Below are 26,985 nucleotides of genomic sequence, written 5' to 3' on the forward strand. Positions count from 1 at the left end.
CATGGTGATTCTGATCATCTCATGCACAAAAAACATCACAAAAAAAAGGTTCAGAGGTAATAGCATGGCTCTGTCGACCACACACACACAGGCGCGCACGCGCACACACACACACAGCAGTCTTTATGCACCATGTGTTGCCACATTTTTTTTTTTCTTAAACTGAGGTAGACTGAAGTTTATTGTAGAAACTTGAATGTGTCACTATTACCACAATCATCATTCAAATTACATTTGGAATTTTTAAAATTTGGTAACTTTCCTGTTATCCCTGCCTTTTGACATTTTGTTTTTGTTCTCCTCTAATTGTTGGTTGCAGAATGTGCATAAATCCTGCTGCATCTATTATAAGCCAGGCTAGAGAGGTTGTTGTTTTGTTTGTTTTTTTTTTTTTCTTGTAATCATTTTCAAAACCTTCAAAGTGGCTTAGTGTGGCCCATAACAGCGGCTGGATATGTAAACTTAGCCTTTCATTATCTTTCAATGTGATCAAACACTGTTTGACCTTCCCCCATCGTGGTAACTGAAAGCAGTATGATGTGATCTGCAGACAGCAGAGACCCTCCTGGCCTCAAAAATGCTCCAGCAGATCAAGTGTTCTATCAAACTGAAGATGAAGCTTGCTCTTTGAACAAAATGGCAAAGTCCAAATGGGCTGCAAATGGTTAAATGTAGCATTATTAGGTAGTGATGGTCAAAGGCACAAAGGGTTCATGCATTCAATCAAGTAGCACAAAAAAAAAATTCAGCCTCTTGCAGCCTTCTAAATTTTTCCCCCAACCCCAGCCTCTTGCCATCACTTCCTTGTCCTGTTCCCAAAAAAGTACCGTCACAAACTTTTTCATCCCATCTTAAAAGAAAACTAAACGGCATTGCTGCTATCAGAATGTTGGCATCATTCACTATCTTTTGAACATTCATTGAATTTTTTTAAACAAATGATGGTGTTGAAGCCCTCAGGAAATCTGAGGCTGTGTTTTTTTTACCCACCTTACTCCCATCAGCCAGCAGCTAGAAGTGCTCTACTATATTTTTCCCCGATAAGTCTGTAGTACTCCTGGCTGGTGGCTGATCAAATTTTAATTTTTTTTAAAAAAATAAAATGCTCAAGAACTATTAGCTTTATAAAGTATACAAAATACCAAAAAAAAAAAGCAAAAAAGGAACAATTTCTCATTGAGGTACTAAATGCCTGAGGTAGTTTAGTAAAATGCATATTTATCTTTTTATGCCCTGGCCAACACCATTCAACACTTCCCTTAGGTTATTAATGGCAGTGTTATGTAAAAATGCAACCAAATTCTTTTTAAAAAATGCCACTTGTTTCAACATTGGGACTAACACTTAAACTCTTGTCAATACCCTTGCTCTAACCCTAGCCCACCCGCAATCCCACCCTCCAAATGTGTTTATTCTTTTACAACTGGACCTATAAGAGCAATGCCTTTTCTTTTTTTTTTTTTTGTTGGTTTTTTCTTTTCTTTTTTTTTTTTTTAACCAGTGAACTCAGAAGAGAAAGCTTCATTAAACCAAGTTCTAAAGTTGTTGGGGAATAATAAGAACAATAAAAAAGACTAACGAGTTTATGTTAAATTGTGAGAATAGAACAAAAGGGAAGTGAAGGGGTCCTTATTTTAAAGCTGGGTTTCAAAAGTTTGAGAGAGCCTAAAGAATACATTCTCAGAGACAGCGTTCAACGGTTGCCTGGTCCTCGAACAGGTGATTGGCTTGGTGGATCTTCTGCATAAAACTTCAACAGGTGCTCACCACCTGTCTCTCTGTCACACAGTCTGTCTTTGGTCTGGCATCTGTCTCTGATGGGCCATTTCCTAAACCTTTATTTTCGTCTTGGCTGAGGCTGTCCGCTTTGCAATGTTTTTTGCTGTTGCTGCTGCCTTCTTACCTGAGCCAGTATTTCCTGAATTTTTCTCTGAGCAAGCTGAAGGACACAAAGAAGAAGAAACAACCCATCATGATGTCATGCTGCAGTGACTGATGTTTACAACCAAAAAGAGATGCTACTGGGATTAAGAAAATCTGGAATGACTAAATTTCTAGTACTGACAAGATTGCTTGTTAACTAAAATATGCTTGAGATTAATCATTATGTACAGCCAAAATTTTAATTTTTCTTCTCTTTTCCACCTGACACAACTACTTGCATGGTCAGTTTTCCCATCTGTAATATAGAAAGCATGAGAATAGGAAGATGACTACCAATGTTGAGATTATTGAAGCTACAGCCTTCATTTTACTCCTCTGGAAATACTAATGCCTCATAAGAACCACTGTTTTAATAAAGAGGGTACAATTTTTATACACTAGGGTAATCAGCATGTCAGACTTACAGGACTTTCCAGCCCCTCCCCCATCTCCTTTCTGAACTACAAGTCACCTGCAGCAAAGTATCACAAGGAATGAGTCTGAGTTAGGTGAAGGAAGGAATCGTGTGATCCTTTTCTTTATGATATTATATCAACAGATTGGGCAATGTGGATGAATTACATATCTGGGTGTATTCTTTCCAGATACTATGCTATGGCTTGTGTCTCTGTTCCTTCTGAATTTCAGCCCAATCACAACTTGGGTTTTCTTTTGCTTTTAGCGAAGTTTTAGCAGTGCCAGAGCCTGCATAAATTGACAGAAGAATTTAAGGAGACTGTTTTGCATATGTGAACGTGTAGTATTGTTATAAATCTCTCTCAAAGGCATGAGGAAAGTTTATTGCAGCAAGACAACCAGAGGAGCCTAGCAAGCAGTGCTTTCTGTATCCTGAGCAAAAGTCTTCCATCCCTTGGCTCCTGCACATGGCTATAAAAGAAAGACCATGGAAACGTCAAAGCAAATACAGAAAATAATTGCAGTCCTCCTACCTGGCATGCATAGAAGTGACCAGTTATTTTCACAACCACCTGATCATTTTCATCAGGTGTCTGGTCACGAGGGACTACAACTTCTGCACTTGTCAAGTTTTGAAGCTCATTTACCTATAGACAGATAGTACAAGTCAGAAAACTTTAAACTAACAAATGTTATACAACCACCAAGCCTCAAAGATACCAACCAGTGAAACATCATCCTCTAAGCTACATTTTTTAAAACCCCTCACTAACAGAAAGCATCTTTATGCAGCAGTGTGCACTCTGCAAGCTGAGCCTCTTGTGTCTCTTAACATAAATTAACACCAAGTTCTCTGGGTTTGTAGAAGTGTTTTAAATACCAAATACAACACACAGAAGGTGTTAAATACATGACTTAAAAAAAGCAAATAGATGCTACAGTATTTACAGTTGAGTTAAAAAGTGTAAGGTCAGAAACATCATATAACATAGGGAAGAAAAATGCCGGAGTATTTATACACTTTTTCCTTCAAAAATCTACACAAAATGGAGAACTTCAGACTGAGCAGGTGAGAAGCTCTGTTTATTCAAATTATTTTCAGCAGCTTACCAGGCTTCCATCGTGTTAAGTAGAGGTAAGGTTAGAGTCTTTGTCTCATTAAAACTAATTTTACTTCAGAAATGCTTATCATTGTGCAATTAAAGTTTTAGATTAACAGCTTCTCAGACATGTTTGCCCTTAAATCTCTTGCCACTGCAAGTAATGGAAGAGGCCACACTGCCTACTGACACTTGACCTAAAGACCCTCTTGCACTCAGGATGGACACCCACAAATGAGCCATGTCTTTGCAAATATCATCCAGCTCCTGACTTAACATCACATGAAAATACCAGAGCACGAGCACCTTTTTAGAATTGAAAAATCTCTGTGATGTTATTTTATACAACAAACTGAGCCTAAGAAATACCATCAATTTAATGGAAAGAAAGATAGGTACACTTTTTTTGTAATATTGAGGTCTAAACATGTCTTAAATTCCTACCACTTATTTTGAAATTAAATAAATCATTCTAAGATTGGCTTCAGCTCTACAGTAGAAAAAAGAAAAATGTAACAAACATAGCTAAGAAAATAGCTCCTGCTTTAATGTAACATCAAAGAATTGTAGTTTAGCTAAAAGTATAAGCTTTATGTGTATATACGCACTGAATATGAAACATAACTGAGCAACACTAAGGGTTTTATTTCAGCTACTTACTGTTTTGCCTCCTTTACCAATAACTCTACCAGCAGCATAGGATGGCACTTTTATATGAGCCTCAAGTTTCACTTCTTCTTTAGGTCCAAAGAAATTTTCTTCTTTAAGTTTTCCATAGATTCTCCCTTGAGCCTGCAAAATTGCTTTCAGTTAGAGAATGTTCTTGGAATCTAGTTAATGTCAAGAAAGTCCATAGAAAGGAGAATTCTTAGTACACAATCTTGACAAAATGTTTTCCCTAATAAATACACTACTTTTCTAAAAGAAGTCTTTGTACCAAACTAGGAAGTACCAGTGTCCAACTTCAAAGATTGCTTGACAAACCAGGGAACCACACAACAATTTAACAGACATCATTATTATGCTTTTCAGTAGAAATATTGCTTTTAAAGACAACTATCACATTTTTGTAGCAGAAAAGAGTGGTAGAGAGAAGAACTGTCAGAGAGAAGTTTTTTATTACATCCAGAAGCACAAAATGGAACTAATTGATCCAGAAACCCATTCTTTTAGGGATGCTAAACTAAAAAAGCCGCAACATCCCCAACAAGTCATGGTCTAAAGACTCCAACACTGGAGCAAAGAGCTTGCTTTTACAATCCATTATAACATATTGTTTAAAAATTAATAAATTTACACTTGCTTAAATTTCCAAATTAAAGAATCACACTGCCCAGATTTAAATAGTTCCATGGGAACAGTATTATTCCAACCAGCACACAGTTCCTTTTTCTGGGAAACACATAAGTACCAGCTAGCAAGAAGAATGTCCAATGAGAGTGAGGTTGTAAATTTGTTCATTTTTAATCACATTTACTTCCTTATTCACAGCCATTTATCAGTGAATTTGTGAGAAATGGTTACCAAGTCTTGTACTCTTTGGCTCCTACATGCTTCAAAAGAACACACGTTACTGCCAAATTATAAAGAAAGATGGGATGTGGACTTCTTTAAAAAAAGACTGTAGATGGTCTTGCAACATCTCCAATCTTTCAGTTCTTTAAAAGGTCTTTAGGAAAGGAAACAACCTAACTGGGCTGCAAGCCCCTGCATGGTAAAATGGTGGCTGACATGTGTTGTCTGCACTAGATTCCACTTGGCTTTCATATATCCCAGATCCAAGGCAAGGCAGCCATGCATGAGTAGTGGTGACACAGGGATGGATGCCTGAACTCTAGGGAGCACTGCAGCAGAGGCTCTGAACAGTGGCATGTTCCCATTGCCTTGTAACAACTAGCCCTGCACACTGCAACATCCTCAAGCTGCAGCAGCAGAGGAAGAAAGGGATGCAGCCACTGCAGCTACAGGGGACATGAATCACACACAGCAGAGCATAATGAGTAAGGAAAGGATGCTGAAGTCACAGGCTCTGGGATAACACTGCCTCTCCAAGAGCTCATTACTCATCTGACCAGCAACTACTCCCTCTTCAAGTTGTTGAGCATCAGTTTTCATTCTTGGTGCCCCAACAACCACTGTCCTAGGAGAGGAGAGCCTTCTTAATCAGAGTTTAAGAAGGGCACTAGTGAAGTGTGGACCTGGCCTTAAGGCCAGCTTCAGGCTAACAGTAGGGATAAAAGGAAGGACTGAGCTCTGCCTCTGGCCATCCCAATCAAGAGGGCAATTGCTCAAAGAGAAGCTATAATACCACAACGCCTGGAGCTGAATAAAGCCCCAAGGGACAATCCATTTCCTTCATAAAACCAGCATACCCCAGGAGTACTGATTGTGCTGTTACTCTGATGCACCTTTGCAAGCAGAGCTCAAGTGTAAAGTAGTGACTGATTGATGTGGTTTTAAACTACGTATGAGGTGCAGAAAAGGGACATTTTCCTCCTTGCATGAATCAGGTTGGAGAGAAGAGCTGCCAGAAGAACCCAGTGGGACTCCCAGTTTATCTTGGGGAGGAAACCTGAGAGCAAGCCTTCGCCTACATGAAAAGTCAGGATAAGGGATGCCCAAATTTCTTTCGGCATGCTACTCCTTGAGGTTAAGTCCACTGCTATCTGATGAAAAGAAAGAGTAGCCAGTATCTGACCTTGTCTGACCTCAGACCATAAGAGTATCTGATATTTGAAACATCCCATGTGGCCAAGCCCACATGCACACAGAAAATATCAAGCAGACAGAGCTTCCTAGTCAGGCTTTGCCTTCAGTGGCATCTCAAATACATACGGTAACTGAGCAACAATCCCAAATGCATCTAAGTTTGTTATTACCACTGCAAAATACCTGCCCTGATAATTTTCCAAAGATCCTAAAGGCATTAATGAAACTGATATCCCTGAAGTTTGTGTACTTCCTTCTTGTAAGATGACCTGAAGCAAAACTACAAAGCCAAAAACGAGAACAGGCAAGAAAACGATGCCAGGGTACAAAGTCTCAAGTGACCTTCTACCTGCTCCAGGCCACATCTGTGATGATGCCAGGCTGCTGCACTGAGCTGCCTGCATCACTCCTAGTACGGTCAACTCCTTTTGGGGTAACTAGATTTATCCCTTGACATTTAAGGCAGAAGGCTACTCTGGAACTTAATTTGAACACAGATGGGATAATCAGGTTGACTATCTCCTTGTAGTTGCAGTGGAAATACAATTAGAAATCTTGCATTTATCTGTAGAGCTACACAAAAAACATTTTCCATTTGGCACAAAACAGCAACCTGGGAAGACTCAATTTTGTCTTGTCAGCTTTGTTAGTTCAATTAAGCACACACAACTGTTGCACATACCAAGACAGATAAAAAGACTCAACTCAAAGGTGCTTGTAGATAGAAATTTAGGGATGTAATATGGCCATATTTTTATGCTAGACTTGATTCTTACTCACATGAAACACACACAAGTTTTCAGGTGGCCAGAATGTGGCCTGTATTACTCATATTCCTATGAGACACCTTTCAGCAAAATGAAAGCAAAACCCAAGTGTTTAGTAAAATCCTGAATAAAGCGTGCTTGGGGCCAAGAATTTTGTTTCCAATATTGTCCCTTAGGATCAAAAAGCCACTACATACTGACACGTTTTTGTAGGCTGTACCTTGAACTGAGCTTCTGGAGGTCCAGTGATGATAACCATTCTCAGCTTAGCATCTGGTCCTTCAGCAGGGGCAATCTGGAATGGATAAACATAGCTATTGGTAGCTGTCTTTTGAAGGAATAGTTTAAAGCCACCTCCTCCCCATTTCAGTCTCACATTCTGTTCAGGAGTGAAAAATTATTCGTTACAGCAGCAGCATCACACTTCAGTCATGACGAGTTTGTTCTCTTTAAAGTGCATTAATTAGCTGTAATGAAATATGGAGAAACTGGCTAAACCACCATGAGCAGAATTTACTTCTGAAAATTAAAGACACAGCTACTCGTCCACACATGGCAGAATCCCACATGGTGTTTTCATGTGGCTATGAGTGATGTAAGACATGTAGCCTTCAAAAAGACAAATCTGGTTAATAAACTGAGATTCTCATCCCTACCCACTAGCTTGAATAGTCTTTCTAAAAAGTTTTGCTCATTAGCAAAACCTCACATCCATTCCCCTGAGAACAGAAGATCACTTTACTGTAGTAACTAATCAGATCCAAAACATTCCTCTATACTGGACAATGTGTGACCCAAATAAAAATTAAGCTCCACCAGAGCTGAGACAGAGATGCCTGTAGGGTCTTTAGCAGTTCATGTCACCACAACAGTAGGATTTCTGTGGAGGTTTTTCTCAGACTCCAGTGGCATTGAATAATTCAAGCTAGCCTCCGACATTCCGAATGAATCTTTTGTTTATCACAACTGACATTTCCATTGTTACATCTAGTATTACATAGCTGCTGTTGAATGAGCAATATATCAGACACTACAGAATTTCATCTCAGCTGTTGGCATAGGGATGTTATTCATATTTAACAGCTGTAGTTTATTTCAGACAAATTACCAGTCACCAGGCATCATTTTCACTAAAGAATTTTGCAAAGGAAAGTTTATAACATTATTCATATTGTACCCTAAGATGGAGAAAGCATTACATACTAGTTATCTGGTTTGCATATCTATTTTTCATTATTTATGAATTCCAATTGGATACATCTAAAAATACACATTAATTTTACAGCAGTACATTTATATGACATGACGTTGTGGTAAGAACAAGCACAGACTAAACCCATTCATTCTTTGGGAAAAGTATTTTAGAGGCGCAAAATTTCAGGGCACTTTCAGAGGCAGCTAACTGAACAGAGTTCTGCCTGACAATTTTCATTCATGTAAAGTGGACAGTTTTGTCTCTCAGCCACCTCTAATTTTCTTAGCAAATATCAGCACCTTCATTAAAATTTTAGGAAAAATATTTTCCATCAAGCCTTCATTACATCTTATGTGTGTCTAAATGTTCTGGGATATATCTTTGATTTTATCCTAGAATATTCTGTTCTCAGAAGCTGGGGTAAAGCATGGCTGCAAAAGAAACATATGCCAATCAACATTTCAATGTCTGAAGGGATAACCTAAGAGAATTCTGTGTTAATTTTGTCTGTCTGCCCTTGGAAAAAGTAGTTATATATATACAAATAGTATACAAGTGGTGAATTTAACTTCTGAGATTAAATAACTACATTCCTAACCAGAAAACAATCTCTTATATGCCAAGCCACAAACAGACAACTTTATACACCCAAACCCAGCTTTCATCAGGAAGGGCTTCTCCGGAAGGAATTTATAATCAAGGAGATGGCAATTGTTCACAACAGGTCCAAGCATTATGGGGTGAGCAACAGACAACTCAAATCTCTGCCTGGCTCTTTTGCTGAATAATTGGGTCTGCCGGAGTCCCACACTGAGCCTGTATTGCCAAGCAGTGACCCCCAGCACTGGGCCACAACCTGAGCTCAGCAAGAGCCATGTACACCTCTGAGGTGACAGCCTGCACACTGCAGCCTCGTACAGAACCCCAGTGCTTCTGCAGCTTAGTCTTATGCCGTGGGTTCGGAGCTTCACCAGATCTACAAAACTCAGCATGAGCACAGAGGAGGTGCAGGAGGACGTAAAACGCTTTCAGCTGTAACGAGCTACAGCACAACTCAAAACAAGCATTATGCACAGACTTACTTCCTCCACAAAGTATGGTTACTGCAGTTTGGCAAGTTAGAAGTTACTCAAGCAGCACTTCTCCAACTCTCAGCTAAAAGCACAGATTCCTTGAGTCACAATTTATTATTTTGCTCCAAAGTTATGACAGAGGGCAAGTTAAAGTGGTCCCATTTCAATGTGAGAGAAGTTTAAACATTTTGAATAATTACCAGTTGGCATATTTAATACTTTGACACAGAAGCAAGCCTGATGCTCCACATTATTCTGCCAGATTACAGGTTAAGTTGCATTATTTTAATAGATAAGTACACATGCAGTGTCCCAGTTTTGCAAGCATACCCTGTATCTGCACACTTTTGTTAAAATTTAACCATATTTTCATAAAAAAAACATCTTTATTCCTACTGAAGGAACAAAAGACCAGAGCTCAAGAAAACTTTTATCTGAATTTAAATTAATACAGAAATGTTAAATGCATGGGGTAGAGGGGTGCCAGCCAGTAGAGGAAGCCTGAGGCCACTTGTTAGCCAGATGCATGAGAAATACTGGAAATTCCCTTCCCACTAAGCTCTCTTCCAAGGACCAACTGAAGAACTAGTTTGGACGGGTTTTTGGAGGTCCAGCTTGTTTCACATTTCTCTCTCCACCTAGCAGCGCCTTCCATACACTGCTTAAACTTCAGATACAAGCTGCAGGAGAGAGGAAGAGGCCCATGCGAGACAGATTTGATTTGATAAAGAAATATTGACACCTCTCAATTCCTCCTGTTTCATTTTCCCCGTAAAAATATGGTTATTAGTGCTCAATTAATATAAATGATCTGGGTAGCAGAGCTATTAAACATTCTGCTCAAAAAAGGATGGAGTTGGGCAGTGTGTCATTGGTTGACTGGCCTGGAAACAGATCAGCACTAGGCAAACCACACACAAGATTCATTCATCAGGGTTCCCCAATTATTTGGCTCTGTATACTTAGATTAACACCTTCCAAGCCAAGCTCAGCTTCACGAAATTCAACTCAGCATCGCCAGCTCCTGCCCTGTGCCCCAGACTTTTGGCAGATCCCTGCCATAGCACTCACTAAACACATCACTCCCCTGAAACAAAAATAAAGAGGGCTGAGAAGAAAACATTCGTTTTATCTGTGCAGTAAAATGTCCATCTAACAGCATATTAAAGCTACACACTGTACTTTAAATGCACTGTTCTCTAAACTTTTCTTTTTTATCTTTCAATTTAGGCCAAAACATTGTCTTAATAGCATAAAACAGCAGAAAATATTATTTGTAAGAAAAAAGCGCTCAAGCATCTAGAGAAGATACTTGTGGTTACAAGGGCATTAGTGGCCAAAAGCCAAGGCCTTCCTGTGACTGCAACTGGTCCTAACCCTTATACACAGAAAAAGATGTCACCAAATTGACTAAACCTCGAGCTTCTGTTAGAGGTCAGCCTAAACCATCCTGTTCTTAGCTACACTGAGGTGGTCAATACACCAACAGCTGGATGTTAAACCTGGGAACAAGGGAAATGTGCTGTTAAGAACTGACTGGCCCCAGGAGCTTGGAGCAGCACATGGGTGAAGTTACACACCAACAATTCAGAAAGGACACATTTGAGCTTGATAGCCCAGACCAATCCTTCTGGCACAGAGCAAGGGCAGCCACGAGAGTAGGGAACTTCAACTGGGCTGCTGTGTTTAGAAGGGGAATTTACCCCACCAATTTTCACTTTACCTAAAGCAAGGAGAAAGCCTTTAAGCACTGCATCATTAAGGCACAAGTCTGTTTCTAAGACCACCAAAGTAGTTTTCTTTGCAGCTTATATTTCACACCTCAGGAGACATTTGAAAACATACTTCTAATTATCTTGTCTCAGGGAAGATTAAAAGATGATTTATAAACAAATGTACTATTTATCACATCACATCACATTCTAAGCACGGAGTAGGGGAGGATGTTCACAAAAGCACGGCTTGTGCAAACTTGCTGAAAGTGTCACATAGAATAAGCAGAAAGTTATAGTTGGTGTAATAATACCTTAATAGATGCGCCTGCAAAACGAGAAAGTTGTTTGATGTGCTGTCCCTGCTTGCCAATAATAGCTCCAACTGCCAAGGCTGGGATGAACAGATGAACAGTTTCAGACTCGGGCTGTTGCTGTGGGGAAGAAGGAAAAATGCAGTGAATGTTTTTGAACATTATGAATCAGACTGACAGGAAAATGGGTACAGAACAGACATGCATGGAAATGAGGGGGAAATAAGATTTCCCCCTGAGATGTCTGAGTATTAAGGGTCTGGCTTTTTTTGGGAATCACATAATCCAGAGAACAAGAAAACCAGTTTGAGCCAAAAGAGGATTATTTTATCTTGTATAAAATACTCACAATTTTAATGCATAGTACTTTACAAAACAACTGAGAAGTTGCTTCTTTGTGAAGCTTTCACTCTTACCTGTAGCTGTCTGGATTCTCTTCCACACGCAAGACCCTGCAGATGAGGCTACTACAAGCAGAAAGGGGCTACTATAGCCTGAGCAGGCAAACTCTTTCTAGTTTCCCAGTTATATTTTTAATTTTAGATTGTGCTGAGAGAAGTACAAAAAGCCTCAGTTACATATATGCTACAATTTCCTTTGTGTGGGAGTGATCTGGAATGATAGCCAGCTTGAAATCTGCCAGTGATTCCTCCTGTGTAACATTATGCAACAGTTGGAGCCTTGGCAGCAGTCCTCACACAAGCTAGTAAATTAAACACCATGTTTCTGAAAAGTGAGAGGACCCCAGCATTGCACCCACTGGCTATCAGGCATCACTGCATCTTCCTATAACTTTCAAGCAGACACCCCAGCTGAGAGCATGACATAATGCGCGATATCCTCTCTACATGCTGTGTAGCAATGATCAAACTGCAGGGTTGCATCTGCCACAGTAAGTCACAGCTATGTCAGCAGCCTCAGAAGAGCCTGTCCCAGAGGAAGGAAGCACCATCAAGTACACATCACACTACTGGACCATTGATCCATCCACTTTTGTCAGGGCTACTCCTAAAAAGCATTTCACACAAGCCTTTCTTTGAACTTCGAGGTATTTAAGACACTACACACCTCTCCTTCTAAAGTTTTTCTTCCTCTGTTTGTCCCTCTCATGTATTTTCAAAATTTGTTGTGCTCATCCTCAATAAGACAAGCCAACAAGCCCTTTTCGTGTGGAGGTATTTTGAGACAACGCAGACATCCTCATCCTTGCTTTCTCAGTACCCACCATGCAGACCAGCACCAAGCACCAGCAAGCAGAGCACATGGGACCAACCAAGCTCATTTAGCTTGGTTGGGATACAGGCACATAGAGAAGCTCATCTAAACAGCTTTTTCTATGATATTTTCATAAAAACCCCCACACTGCTATATGCAACACAAAGCAAAAAGCAGATGCAATCCTAAAAACAACACCCCCAGCTTATTTTTAAATTTCAATAACTCCTTTCAAGGTTAAGTTTTTCAAGGCAAAGTCCCACAGCATTAACCATAAACAAATCAGAACAAAATGCTTGTTTCCAAGTTTTACCACTTCATTTTCAGTAAACACAAGTCAACTGTAACCTCAGGGGATACAAATTCCAGGCACAGCTCCAGGTACCAGGTGAAGAAACCCCAAAATAGGATACTGGGAACAGAAACACTTTAGGCAATTGCAACAGTTGCACAGTTTACCCTGCGTTTTCACACACACAAGGCATTGGGATTCAGAGGCATTTCATGCTAGTTTAAGTCCACATGGATGCAGCTCTCCACTCTCAGCCTCCCCACTGCCTTGTATGCTTTGACGCCAGCAGGTTTGCAGATCCAGCTGATTTTTAAGGCAGGCTGTAAGTATCTGACCCAAATAACCAGAGTAACACACAAGTGGGTAGTCTGTGACCAAGGGAGGAAGTAACAACAATTAGAGAATAAAAGGGGTGCTCCCACCTTTTCCCAATCTGCCTACAGATCAGTTTTAAATTATCTCAAGACTACACCCTAAAGCTACATATTTGTAATGAAAGACACAGTCACTTCAGTATATATGTTAAACCACTTTCCAGAAGATTACTCATATTCTCCTCCTATTATTACAAATATCCTGAGTGTTGTCATAGTAAGTCCTTTTACATGTTCACTGTGAATCCAGCAAGATTTCCAGCAATTTGGAAACGCTACTGTAGGTACTCACTTGATCTTAGTACTTCAAAAACCTGTTTCCAAATGGTTACAAGTCCATGAAGTGTTTGGGTTTTTCCATTTTTGTTGCAAAGACCAATTGCACTGGGTGTAGAGGCAACCCCTCATTCCAATCCTGACAGCTTATCCACCCCCCTTGCTTGCTCTTCTTTTTGACCCCTACATTCAATTGTCCACACATGCTCCAGCTCCTGCAAAAATCCACTGCTGAAGTTTTCCCGTTCACATGCTTCTCCATCCAGCCTCCTCCAGCTAATTACTACAACACTGCTGCAAACCAAACATATAACTTGACTTGGTTTTCAAGAATTTACACAGCTTCTACCTAAACCCACCTCCAGACACATTTCTGTACTATGGAAACAAATCAAACTTCATTATTTTTGTTTGCATATATTTCCTGCCTTCCCTCTGTTACCCATCTGCCTGCTGAGCAGTTTTCCCCTCTCCTTCCCAAAGCTTGATTTCAAGCCACTTTCTTGGCTGGATTCAATCCACCACTGAAATTCCTTTTTGCTGCCTCACCCTTAAACACGAAACAGGGGTAGCAAAGGCAGAAGAAGATGTGCATGTGCCTTTCTAATTGTACAATCACCTCACTGTAGCACCTTCCTCCCATCCCCCTCATAGCTTTGATTTTTTGATACAATTCAACTTCTTTTTTCCTAAAGGACTTTTAAAAAAAAATATTTCTGTGAGTTACTGAGGCTCTTTATGCTACACTTGCATTTTGGTGTAATAGTGATACATGTTTAAGGAATAATGGATAATCTGTCAATATTCAACTGTTCATACATTGGAATTTTTTTAATTCATGTCTGGAGTACCACATTGGCATATACATTTAACAAATTAACCTCCAGTATAACATCACACAAGATTCAGAGAAATTATATTATGCACACTGATTTTTAACCATTAAAAAACCATACTCCTCTTTCTTTTTTTCTTCTGGCAGAAATCAAGTAACTAAGGCTTTTGAGAGTATCACAATACCAAGTTCAAATTGCTATCTGTCCATCTCCTTACCCACAATAATTTTTAAATCCTTTTGTATTTACTGGAAACCTAGCCTGCAAAAGAAACACATCAAAACATAATGCAATGACTACACCACCCATCAATCTTACAGATGCTTCTGGGGATCTCAGGATGGAAGAAAATCAGCTATAATTTAATATTACCCATGCCATGCCACATAAGTCATAGAGCTTTCCAGGAACTCCTAACTTGAGTTGTATCAGAAATAGATTCCTAGACCTTAAACATATGTTAGAAGCACTAAATTTAGGGAACCGATTTCCTGCTCCGAAATCTGAGCTTCAATGTTCACTCCCTTATAGCCAAGACTGCTTAAATATATACTTACAACTTAAAAGCCAAAATATGTATGTGTATATGTTTTTTGACAAGAGTAAGGTCTCCTAGACAATTTTCTCCTCTTCCCCATTCAGTTTATTTCTCTCCCCCACATAATAACATAATAAAATATTTTATTCAAAGTCAGCCCAGCCCTGGGAACTGACAGGAATGCAGAAATAAAATATTTTAGAATAGCAACCTAAGTTCACCAAGAATTCTAGTCCATACATCCACCCTAATTTGCAAGTAACCATCTCCAGTATCTGTGATGCCCAGACCACCTCTTCTATCTCAGCAATATTTGAAGTATGGGCTCATGGCTAGTCCACCCAAATAAGAGAATTTTGTCTTATGTAGCTGTGGCACAGAGATACCACTGAGATATTAATTTCAGTGGAGAATCTAGCTTGTTTTGGGGTTCTGTGTTTGTTTTCAGGGGCTTTGTGTTTTAAGAGAAGAGCTCCAGAAACCAAGATTCTTAGATATAAGAGACAGATTCTTCAAAAGCACGGTGACCATGAATAATTAGTTCAGTTCATAAACAGCTGAAGATACTTGCTTTGTTTCTGCAAAAATCAGTCTGCTTTAACCACAAAACAGGGTTGATAAGGAATTTTTGTCTATATCTAGCACACTGAACTAATGAAAGCAATTTTAAATGCTGCTTTTGTTCATTAATTGGATTCCAATTTCCATCCAAATGTTGCCTGATGAAAATCAGAAGTTAAAATTAATCAAGAAAATAAGAAAATCACAATTCATAATTTTTAACAGAAAATGGAAAAAATACATTAGCCAAAGCAAATGGCAAATTGCATACTTGCATAAATAGAAAGATATATTCAGTGTAAGCAAAAGTACAGACTACTCTAAGGCTTTCAGAAAGGTAACTAAAGTACATACGTAAAATTTGATAAGTCAACTTAAATCAGATTTCCTGCCTGCTCATTTAAATCATGATTGAAAATAGTGATCTAACACAGAGATGGAAATTAATCTACCCCACTGAATGACACTAAACAACTGCTGCAACACACTATTAGCTGACTTTTTTCACTAACACAACTCTTTCCTGGAGCAGCTTGGATACACCTCCTTCCATACCTCCTGCAAGTCCCTGAGCTCCAACCTTCTGTCCCTAGCCTAACAGTCCATACCAACTATTTATTTTCTTTTTTTTTTTAATATTTCTCTTTTAAATTCCCACCATCACCATCCAAGACAAACTCATCTATTGGTAAATCCTGTAATCCCTGGCTGCTTCCCCATTACACTGGGCTTACCTGGAGCCCCTGCACTGCAGGCAGCATCAGGATTATCCCCCTCACTCCAGCCAGACCCTGCAGCCCTACAGGAGATTTTCCTTTCTGCTGCCAGCCCTACCACATTAACTCTTAGGAAACTGGCTTAGCATAACCATCATTTCCTGGTTTCCAGAGCCTCATCAAGACTGAGGTTCTTCTCCTTCTTTGGGATATTGCCTCTAGTCCTTCAGCATGAGGGTTTACTGCTCCACACCAGAGCTAGAAGCTGAGGAGTCCCAGCCAAGAAAATGTGCAGATTCACTCTTCTTTCTGCAATTCTTGCCTGCAGGGTTAGAAAGATTTGTAGAGACCATCTGCCCTTAGGCTAAGGTTGTTATAACTTTTCTCTGCCAACTCCTGGTGCATCAGTCCTATAAACTGCAGAAAGCCACAGAGGAGGAGAGCTTTTCCCTTACCTGTGAGATTGTCAGAAGGAAAAGCATTGCTGCTCATCTCACACTTCGGTAACAGAGCCATAGCACAGCCAGGCAAGAATGAAAACCCAGAAAAAGCTATGACCCTCCAGAGTAGAGAGTAGGAGGTAAAAAAGCAGGTCCCAAACCACTACAGCTGGGGGAATGGACATCCTATTTGAGAAATGGCATTTGAAAAACAAAAAGAACACCGCAGAATAACAAACAATACACAGAAAAGCCAACAGAGGTTTGCCTCCTCAGTTCTTCCCCAAGACGACCCCTCCTCTCTTGATTTGGCTGATGCTGCTGCTAGGTCAGTCCACAGCTCCCTCAGTCAGCATGAGTCAGGGCTCATAAGGGGGTATGTTTGTTATTTATGTCCCTCAAGTTAATATGAGGATTAATCTCAGTCTTTTTCTGCAAGCCTGCCAACAGTACAAAATTTTTTCCAGTCGTGTGCGTAAGTGTCTCCATAGACCCCTTGCTCCATCAAATGCATGTGGTTGGTAAATCCTTGGCAACATTTGGGATAAGGCTGTAAATCTTTAAAAATATTGAACCCACTGAAGTAAATAGGCTTTTAAGCCAGACATGAATGGGAGAAGAATCGGATGTATCGGTTTCTAAGCCTGTTATGTTTCTTGTTGCAAATTAATTACCTTAGCACAAGACATTTATTTTAAGTCACAAAGTCATGTTATCCATTTTGAGTCAGCATCAGGATTTTTAGTCATGAAAGGAATAATTAAGAACTGTTTTAAGACTGCATGGAGCTACCATCTAGCCTAGTGAGATACTGGTTTTGCTATGTTTTTTTTTTTATAGTAAACAAATCCACTTGGTAGAAGTAAATGAAGATAGACAGTAAAAGTGACTGCATTAAAAAGTTCCCTTTTTTTTTTGCCTTTCTACCCCCTTCCCAACAACCATGATTACCAAGACAAGGTGATTTGCACACAACTCATTCGGTCTTCAGAATACCCTGAGTTTGTCAGGAAGTGAGGTATCATATTATTCAAACCCTGTACCAGATCCAAAGCCAAAATTTAAACCACGTTTTTGCAATGTACTGTGAAGAATTATCCTGGCCCACAACTATATTAAATGCTCTTATTTATTTAGTAATAAAAACTTGCAGCAAGGGGAAATGAACATTAAGCCGAGTATCGTTGAACACATTCTAGTTGGATTCAATGCAATAATAAGACATAAGCTCAAGATGATGGTGAAAGAAATCCTAGTGTATTCATTTTGCAATACTAGCGCTAAAACTTTAAGCCTTCACTGGAAACAAGGGGCTCATTAAGGAAAACAAAATTTTAGTAGATAGGACTAACATGATCCACAGTTTCACAACATCCTTGCAGATACCTTGTGCCACCATCTTGTACAATCACTGAGCTGAGGTGCTGCTCACAGTGCAAATCGACAAACTGCAGCCTGAACTCCCTGCACCCTCCAAGTTTTTTAGGTCTACTTCCAACAGATTTAGGTCCATGCTGAGAGTCTAAAACTTTCTGCCACATCCACTACCTAAAAAGCCAGGACCGTACTCAGAAGAATTCTGCACTGCTGAATTCAGTAAATCAAGAAGTAGCAAAACAATTTAAAAGAAGCAATGTGTATTTTCCCCTTTGATCTGCATGCTAAAGCATTGCTCATATTGTCATGCATGAACTGTCCAGCCACATCCAGTCAGGGTTTCACCTTCCTATGAACCCCACGTTAATCCAAGACACTCTCCTTTAGTGTAACTGCTGCATTATGTAAGAAACACTCATGTCACTAGATGAACCAAGGGCATGACCCTTTCTGGGACACACAGCCCATGGAAAAGCCATGCAACTCTGCCCCTTTTGCCCACAATCAGCCCCAGAAATTATGTGTGAGTATCCTTTGTCCATATAGCTGAGCTGGTCCTCTCCTCTTGGTTGAAAATCTAAGAATGACCCACCCTGTCTATATTTCCATTTTGGGGACTACCACATTCTGGTTCTTACACAGAGGTCAGTACCTTAAGTGAGATTTCACTGAAATAAGTTCACTTAGTACTACTCATTCCACTTCTTGGCTCTCAAATTTAGTACCTTTCATCACGATCATCTCTGAACTGGGACTCCTCTTGAACTACTAGAAGTCACTAAAAGGACCACACATATATCAGAAGCTTTCCCAACACGACAGCCTAGCTAGCAACAAGGGAGTAAAAATCGCAGAAGCAGAGAAGGAACATTTTCTGGCAGGCTGGTTATAAGGCATTTTACAAGCAGAAACTGGTTTGACATATTTCTGAACATGGCATGAACTTTTTGTTTTTACAAAATCTAACTGGCCACAATGCCAAAAAAGCAATCTGGCACCTTTTATTCAGAACAGACAGCCAAAATCAGAAATCAACATAAGGAACAGATTGTGAAACTATGTAAGCAGGAATTTTGCTGGTCATTCATAAGCAGCAAGCATAGGTACTCAGTATTGCAACACTGCATGACCACCAAAAAGTATACGGATAGAAACACTTCCACTTCAAAAATCATAGCTGTGACACAGCAGTCACATGAGTACTCAAAATCCATAGAAGTTGCCCCTGAAATCAGTGGCTTTGGAAGATGCAGGTACTCATCAGCTCTGGTTTATAAAGGCACTGCTCTCAGATTCCATGACAGCTGCCAGAAAAACAGGTTGTGTAAACACAAAGATCACATCTTTTTCCATCATGTTTAACAAACAAACCAGAGATGGAGCCAGATACAACAGAATGAGCTCTTGACCTACTTTTGTTTCTGGCCTGAAAGAGCTCAGTACACTGTAGTAACAAAATATTTGGCACCTTAAGGAATTCAATTTCCCATTCAGTTTAACATTCAGAAGGTCTGAAGCCTGGTACTTAGAGCTCGAGAGTCTGAGATGGTCAAGGGAACTCCAATTAAATCTTCTCATAAGAATCTAAAAGAAGGGAACCAACATAAATTCTAATTCTCTTGCTCCAAGAAACTACAAATATCCCTTAAAGTATTCAAACCTGCAGTGAAGAAGAAACCATTTTTATTTTAAAAAGCATGGATGATTAGTGATACTATTTGCATTATGACAACCTTAGAACTGTAAAAGAAGCTGTAAGAATAACTGGAGGCTTCAACACCTCGAAAAATAACCATTGACTTGCCGGATCTTTGTACATCATATGGTGCCTATTGCATTTTGTTCTTCCCCTAACTGAGGGGTTAGTCCATCTCCAGAGGCAGAATAGTCTGACTGCTCTGGACACATGTCCCTGCCAACACAGCATGGCAGAAGCAGGAGACTTTCAACACAGTGGGAAGACCAACCATTTTCTCCACAGGACAAAACAATCCCACAATGTTACACACCATGAAGTAAATTTTTTAGTTGTCAAAAATGCATCATTAATGAATGGAAGAAATTAAGCATCAGTAAAGGTGTATTTCAAGGCACTGAGGTTATAATCTTCAAAATAAGTCTAATTAGCAGGTAGATTTTTTCAGACAGTGCTGTTGTCCAGTGCAGTGCCCTCCTCGAGATTGCATGTGCTGCACATGTATGGTTCTAATTTCACTGACATAAAATTATTTTGTAAAAACACTGGCAAATCCTTCTTCACCCCCCAAAACCACATCCTCTTTTGGCTGCAGGACAGCTTCTCAAAAGTCATCTACTGCTTAACAAGCTGGGCAAATTAGGGCAAAGCCACTTGCACCTACACACATCATAGATGCACAGACATTACTGCCTCTGGGTAGATCAGACACAACAGCTGCACGAGCTAATCCTATCAAACCCAGACATCCAAAGGAGTTAAACTTCACCAAGTAAGAGTCAAAGTACCTGGAAACATAGGATAGTTTTTCCTCTTCCTTGTGTTTCTCATCTATGCTCAGGGCATCAAATGAAGGCCCTCAATGAAGCAATTTTTCATTTTAAATTACTTTTCTTTCCTGCCAAAAGCACAATATAGTTATTTCTTCTCTTATTTGTGCAATATAGGAGATGTCTTCTTTACTATTATTATTTAAGAAAATGACTGGAGAATAAAGAAGGAATCTTTCTCTTGACCAGAACATCTTCTAAGGAGAAAGTTTTCCATTGGTATGTTCCTCACCTGCAACAAAAAGCTTCAAGAGATGGCAAAAAGGAATAAAGTAAAGCAGCCTATCAGCCTAACTGTACAGACTTTTTTTTTTTTGTAATCAGAAAAAGATGGTTTGATTTCTTGGTTTCATCTACTGTATTAAACTACCTCTTCTTTGTTTTTGCTGGTTTTTGTTTTGTTTTTTTAATTTTCCTTTTTCCTGCTGCCTCTTTCTAGAAGCCCTTATGCATATCACATAACCTGAAAGTCTTCTGTGAGGCTAAAGAAAAGGTTAGAAAGAGTGCTTTGTTTTTGAAGGCAGAGCTTCAAGAAGTTACAGCAGGTAACCAAAAAGGGCAGCAGAGAAAGCAGTCCCACTGCAAGCAGAGGAGCATCTCTTCACTCTAGCCAAGTTTCACATGGCAGGAGTTCATGTATCTCTTCCATGACCTTACAGAAGAAGGAGAGCAGCTGGTGTGAACTTCTCTTATGGAGAAAAGCTCTCTACTTCTCACCTTACTTTATGCTTGAGTTTACCTGCCATGAGACAGAATTAATTTTACTAGCCTGTTTCAGGGCATTCAAGGGCAGGATAAGGTCTCCACAGTTTATCCTTTCTTCTCCTATGCCCTTGGGATGCCAAATTTCAGATCCAGAGGCTGCGAAAGAAATGCAGTTGGATGTAAAATTAAATATGCAAAGTTCCAATTATAAAAGGAAGGGTGCAACCCACTTAACCCCAGTAGGTGGGCTATTAATTGCATTACTGTACACAGTTGGATTTTAAGATAAGGATTTCTTGTTTGTTTGGAGCTTTAAAACCTTCAGTGTTGCATGGGAACAAAATTCTATTCTTGAGAGACAAGTATGTGCATATTCTCCCCACAGTTCAGAAGACAGAAGCAACAACTCCATCAAAACAGCTTTCAGCAGTACAACACTACATCTGAAGCAGTTTGGCTGGGATACTTGTTAAAAGTACTTTTTTTTTGTGGCAACATATCTTCTGGAAAACACAAGCATGGGTGATATTCCCTTTTTGCAGAACCTTACTCTCCCCCTCATAGAAATCCCAGCACTTTGTGCAGGTGCTCAGGTCATGACATCTGTTACAAGTGACAGTGGGCAGACTAACAGAGCTCTTTGCAGTCATGTCAGAGCTGCAACACACACAAGCATTTAAGTGCACAGCTAAGGAGAAAGGTTTAAGGATAAACAGAAATTGGTGGTTTTCCCAGGCCCAAAAGCAGGTGGACAAGACAGTGGGTACAAATAGGCACAGAAAGGCTACTTGTCCTTAATATGGTCACACAAGGGCACAGATCAGTCAAAAAAAGACCATTGATTGTATCACCAGGATCATAGGAGCACAATCATACCCATTTGACAGTAAAAAGAATTTTTATCTCTTACTACTTTTAACTGAGACTTTTGAATCCTACTTTTTCCTCAAACCATAAAACATTTCAACGGTTCTCACATGTTCTGTTTTGCTTGTATTTTAGGAGTCCAGGAAAAAAAAATCAAGCATATCTTGGGTTTTTGCAAGAAGAGAGAGGAACTTTTAAGAACTGAAAGATAATATGCAATTCCATTGCATCCCTTTTCAGCAACAGCACAAAGTAAGTACTTTGAACGGACAAACAGGACTTGGACTCTGCAAATAAACTATACAATTTCAATATCAAGAATTGTTGCTAGCAATCGGTAAAAATACAAGGAAATGGATGTTAGTGGTGTCAGACACTGTTAGCCACGTGCAATGGCCACATGCCCGTGTGTGTTTGTACTTGTCACCAGACAAGTACCAAGGACAACTTGTGCCTTCCTGTGGGGGCTCCACTGCCAGGACAAAGAGTAAAAGCAGCACCCAGATTATTAGTGAGACACAATCTGCATCTCATTAGATTAACCTAGGTGAGGCTTTGGTGCTGTACATCAGGGTTAACCATAATGGACTAAGGTCTCCGAGTCCCACGGAAATCATTCTCCTGGATGTGACTCAGTCCCAGAAACTATATCAAACTAGTGTTTGATAGCATCACCATTTCCTAAGTTTGTGATACCAGAGTGTACCTGAAGCAGCTGGAGAACAATGTTTATGCTCTTGTCCAATGTCTTAAAGGTTTACATAAAGAGGGATAGGATGAAGCATCACACACATGTTAAAACAGCCAAACCTATTTAACTACTCAGCCCCAAGCTCCTCAGTACAGAATGTTTTAGGAACACTTGGCTCCAGCTGTGTGTATGAGCTGTTGCTAAGCCCTGGCACTGTAACAAAATCCTGGATCTTTCTACTATGCAGGTTTTTCCTCTTTATATCCATGTTAAAAAAAGCAGCAGCAGTAATGTGACAGATAGTTGTTTCAATAATTAAGATGACACTTCATTTTCTTTGGGAACAAGTCCTACACATGGTCACAGCCACACCTTGTCACTTGAAAGTAGTGCCCATGAACCATCAGCTCCATATGGAAACCCTGCTGCAAATGACCAAACTCACCCACCTAATTCTTCTGACCCAAGGGAGAGCCCAAGGCAAGTCCATCCCCACAATAAGGCGAAGAAAAGGTCCGTACAGAGATATTACAACAAGAGCTTCAAATCCACCCTCAGACACAGCACAGGGGTGTCCCAAGGTTCACTGTATGGCTTGCAAGCCCAGACTTCAGACACTTGGATGCGAAGAGGCTCCCTGTGATGGTGTAGCTGAAACTGCTGGGGAGCACACTTTTGCTCAGTCAAACAAACAGGAGACAGGGAAGAACCAGTCCTGTGCAGCCCTGAGCAGAAGGGAAAATTTGCACTACACAAAAACAGACAGCAGCAGGATACACTTCTTTACACCCTGGTGCCGGCAGTGTTTTCAAAAAGGATTTCCACTTGCCTGAAAGGGATATCCTCAATATACACTAATCCCTGCTCCCAAGCATAAAAGGATGTGCAGTGAAAACAAGGTAAAGGGACTTGGGTTGCTCAAATGCTTTTGTCAAAATAAGGAACTTGGTAACAAATAGCTCATAGGTAAATAGACATAAAGTCTTCCTGGGAGTTCTTAGTTAATTTTTCTTCTAGGACCTTCTTTCTCCAAAGCCTCTTTTAGATACACAGATTTCATTTTAATTTTTAAATCCCTCTTTAGTTCTCCTAGATCTCCCCCTGTGGTTACCTTTACCCTTTCAAATTGTATCATTTTCTCCTTCAAAATATAGCCAGACTTTTTTTTTCCCTTTCTGCTTATAAATGCCCCAGTAACCTATTTAATCAGTGTCTGCAAAACTGTTCTACTAGGGGACAAATTAGAGGACAGTAAAGCTCAATTACAGAAAATTAATTTGTACAAAAGAAAGATTTAAGGCTCTTTGAAATGGTAACTAATGCATCCATTAAAGGAATAGATTCATACTTTTTCTAGTTTTCTCTCCTCATAGAGCAACAAGCACTCCCAAGTAATTTGAAGGGCAGACGCACCTGAAGCCCACAGAACCACCTGCTCTTTTCCAAATACCAACACATTAAGTACAAGCAGGTGAGATAATTCCGCTTGTTGATACATTTGCTTTATAAGCCCTTAGTATCTGCCTCAGAGGCTGTATTGCTACCACCCCCAACCTCCACAAAATCTGTGAGTTTATCCCCTCTTTCTGCATGTCAGCTTGTCACACATCTAGACTGCATGGAATGACAGCCATTTCAGAGGACTGAGCACAAACAGAAGCAAGAGTTCAGGCAGTGGTCCTTTCAGCTGCACAGTTTCTACACAATGACATTTGTTTCTTGATGCTTTTTTCCAGATGTTGCCATTAGCTTATTTCCAGAAACCTGGATACTGCCAGAGATCTTAGCAGACCAAAAAAGGTGCATTTGAGGGGTAAAGGTGCACTAGCAACAGAGGAACAGACAGGAGTAACCACCAAATTCAGCACTGTTTAGATGCATATTTAAAGTATAAGGAACCACAACATGGGGGGAAAAGTGGGAAAGAAATTAAAATAAACCAAGTGATGAACAGAACTGTGGGCTTACAGCATGAATCTCAAGAATAGCAAAGTAGTCTGCAAATCTGGAGTAAAAAGGCAGGAAAACCCACACTTTTAATTACCAAAAAAGAAAGTCATATACTTTTAGCAAACCACATCTAGTATCTCTTAGGAAAAAAAATTGAGGCAATTCGTTACCAGAGATGGCATTTTCTATAATATAGTGAAGCAGAAACCTGTACTGTTTAGTTTAGTCTGCCAATCTAATTGAAGCATAGAAGGACTGTGAGGGAGAGAATTTTTTTGTCATAAATGGCAGCTCTGATATTGACAGTAAAATAACTGAGTATAAACATATTTCTATTGTAGCTTTCACTGAAGCACATTTTTCTGATAAAGCCACTATTATACTCAATATAGTTCATAATACATTCATAACTCCAAAGTTGTTCATTCTTACAAACAATGCTACAAGAGAGGAATTTTTCCTGCTCCTTGCAGTGATTTTCTCTTGGCTTCTTCCTCTGGGAAAAATATTTAGACCACAACTACCCTTTACTACAACATAGTTTGAGTTGTTTGATGAAGTTTAGTGTGTTGTGCTGCATTTTCACTTTTCTAGCTCAGGAAGAGTCTCAGAGTTAGCTCTCTAGATGTCACTGTTGGGTAAAGAAGGGGACGAAGTTGAACACAGCAGAGTTTGTAAAGCTCTGTCATCTACTTCTTAAGAGGCTTATTAGAATTGTTTAGAAAATTCACCTTGCATTGAGTTGCTAACAACCACCAGCATCAGAAACAGGAAAGAGATTAAACCTTCCCTTTGTAATGAGGTTGTCTTTTCTTGAAAGCAAAACACCATCTCAGTTCCAGACAGACTCTGGATCTTTCTGGTGCAACGAATCATCTTCTGCTCCATAGCAAAATACCTCATTTATGGTTACTAATCAGCACAGAATTTGAGTAAGTTTCTATTAAACTTTTTCATATATTTTTTAGAGAGCTGGCAAGTAAATCACAGCTTTCTGGAGATTAATCCGTGTAATTTACATCCCATATATTTAGCAGTATTGCATTTCAACAGGGCATTTATAAAACTGCTACATTCAAACAAACATTTTAGCTACATATAGATCCCCACTTCATGACAAGAGATCATTTCTTTTCCTTCCATATCACAAGGAATTAAATAGCAAACTACTATTATTAATTGTCAATTCCAGCAATTTTGAAATGCTATTTTATGTGAGAGCTCTTTCTGCAATAATTCAAATTCCATATAAAATAAAATCTAGCACTTTTCTAAGCAGCACTATTTTCCAGTTTCACTGAGCATTTCACTAGAAAAGCAATTAATGCCTGCTCCCAACTGCAGCCACATGAAATACTTTTCAGTGTGCAAGCAGGAAGACAGACAACATTTAGAAAAATGACAGAACACAGCTAGCAAAACACCTTTCCCAGATTTTCTGGGAAAAAAAGACAAAAAATGCAGAATTCTTTTTAGTTTTGAACAGCAGCATTGCAGAGATTAGTATCCCCATCCACTAACCATCCAAAATCAGAGTTTCCCTTACCCCAAATGGTGGATATGAAGCAGCAGCAGCAGCGGAGGCAACGCTCACTGCGGGAGGTGGTATTCCTGAAGAAGAAGGTGGGAACAGACCCAAGGCATTCAGATTTAATCCAGGAATTAAATGTGCTTGAAGCTGTAATGGCAGAAGAGTTAAGATTTAGAGTTCTGGTTATTAATTTTAATAAAATCCTAGTTGGCACATGCTATTAACCTTTTAGGATGTTATTTAAAAAAAATAATTCATCTCCACTACCCAAAGGACTCGCCTTCAAACCTGTTTCCTAGACACATGTACAGACCAATACCTTTAAAAACACATAGTAGGAAACGCTGATCACTTCCTACAACTTAATCATCAAAACACATTTCAAATTTCACAGCAAGATATTCATATAATAGTACTATTTACTTTCAGAGTGAACAAATTTATTAGACAAACAGTAGTTTTGTCCTTATACTAAAAAAGACAGCACTGTAGAAATAGAAACAGATCATGCACAAAGCCCCGCTTTTCTTACGCTGGGGGAACATATATGTGACACTATCACCCCTCCTCCCTCCATTGCAAAAGATTAAGTGAGATACCTCTAGCAATTGCTGGGAAAGGATCAACTATAAAGTTGCATGTCCCTTCCTTGACCACACCTGAGAAAATTGACATCATCACACGGTAGGAAACATTTGTTGTCTGATACAAAACTTGTCAGTACCCTTTTCCAAATTATTACTCAAAAACATCAATATGCTTTAGAAATATTTCAGGTAGAGAGACAGACACTACCTCAGGCCATTAAGTCAATCACAAGACACCAAATAACCTCAAAACTTCACAACCTCAGAAACAGCCTTAATAATCACTACAAACT

The 26,985-nt window shown here is 39.6% G+C and overlaps 1 protein-coding gene across 2 annotated transcripts in view; it reads right to left on the minus strand.

The window, feature by feature from the left end:
- Window positions 1–1,497: 1,497 nt before the first annotated feature.
- IGF2BP3 (insulin like growth factor 2 mRNA binding protein 3) overlaps window positions 1,498–26,985 on the minus strand; it is a 109,709-nt gene continuing 84,221 nt past the window's right edge. For both annotated transcript variants that reach the window (XM_072925623.1, XM_002192401.6), the window contains 6 exons: window positions 26,121–26,252; window positions 11,211–11,330; window positions 7,137–7,211; window positions 4,101–4,232; window positions 2,874–2,987; window positions 1,498–1,939 (listed from right to left, as the gene is read on the minus strand). In XM_072925623.1, the coding sequence (XP_072781724.1) occupies window positions 1,838–1,939; window positions 2,874–2,987; window positions 4,101–4,232; window positions 7,137–7,211; window positions 11,211–11,330; window positions 26,121–26,252 (675 nt within the window). In that variant the 3' untranslated portion in view covers window positions 1,498–1,837. The remainder of the gene's footprint in view (window positions 1,940–2,873; window positions 2,988–4,100; window positions 4,233–7,136; window positions 7,212–11,210; window positions 11,331–26,120; window positions 26,253–26,985) is intronic.

The sequence above is a fragment of the Taeniopygia guttata genome, chromosome 2 (genome assembly GCF_048771995.1).
Source record: "Taeniopygia guttata chromosome 2, bTaeGut7.mat, whole genome shotgun sequence".
In the NCBI taxonomy this organism is placed as follows: Eukaryota; Metazoa; Chordata; class Aves; order Passeriformes; family Estrildidae; genus Taeniopygia; species Taeniopygia guttata.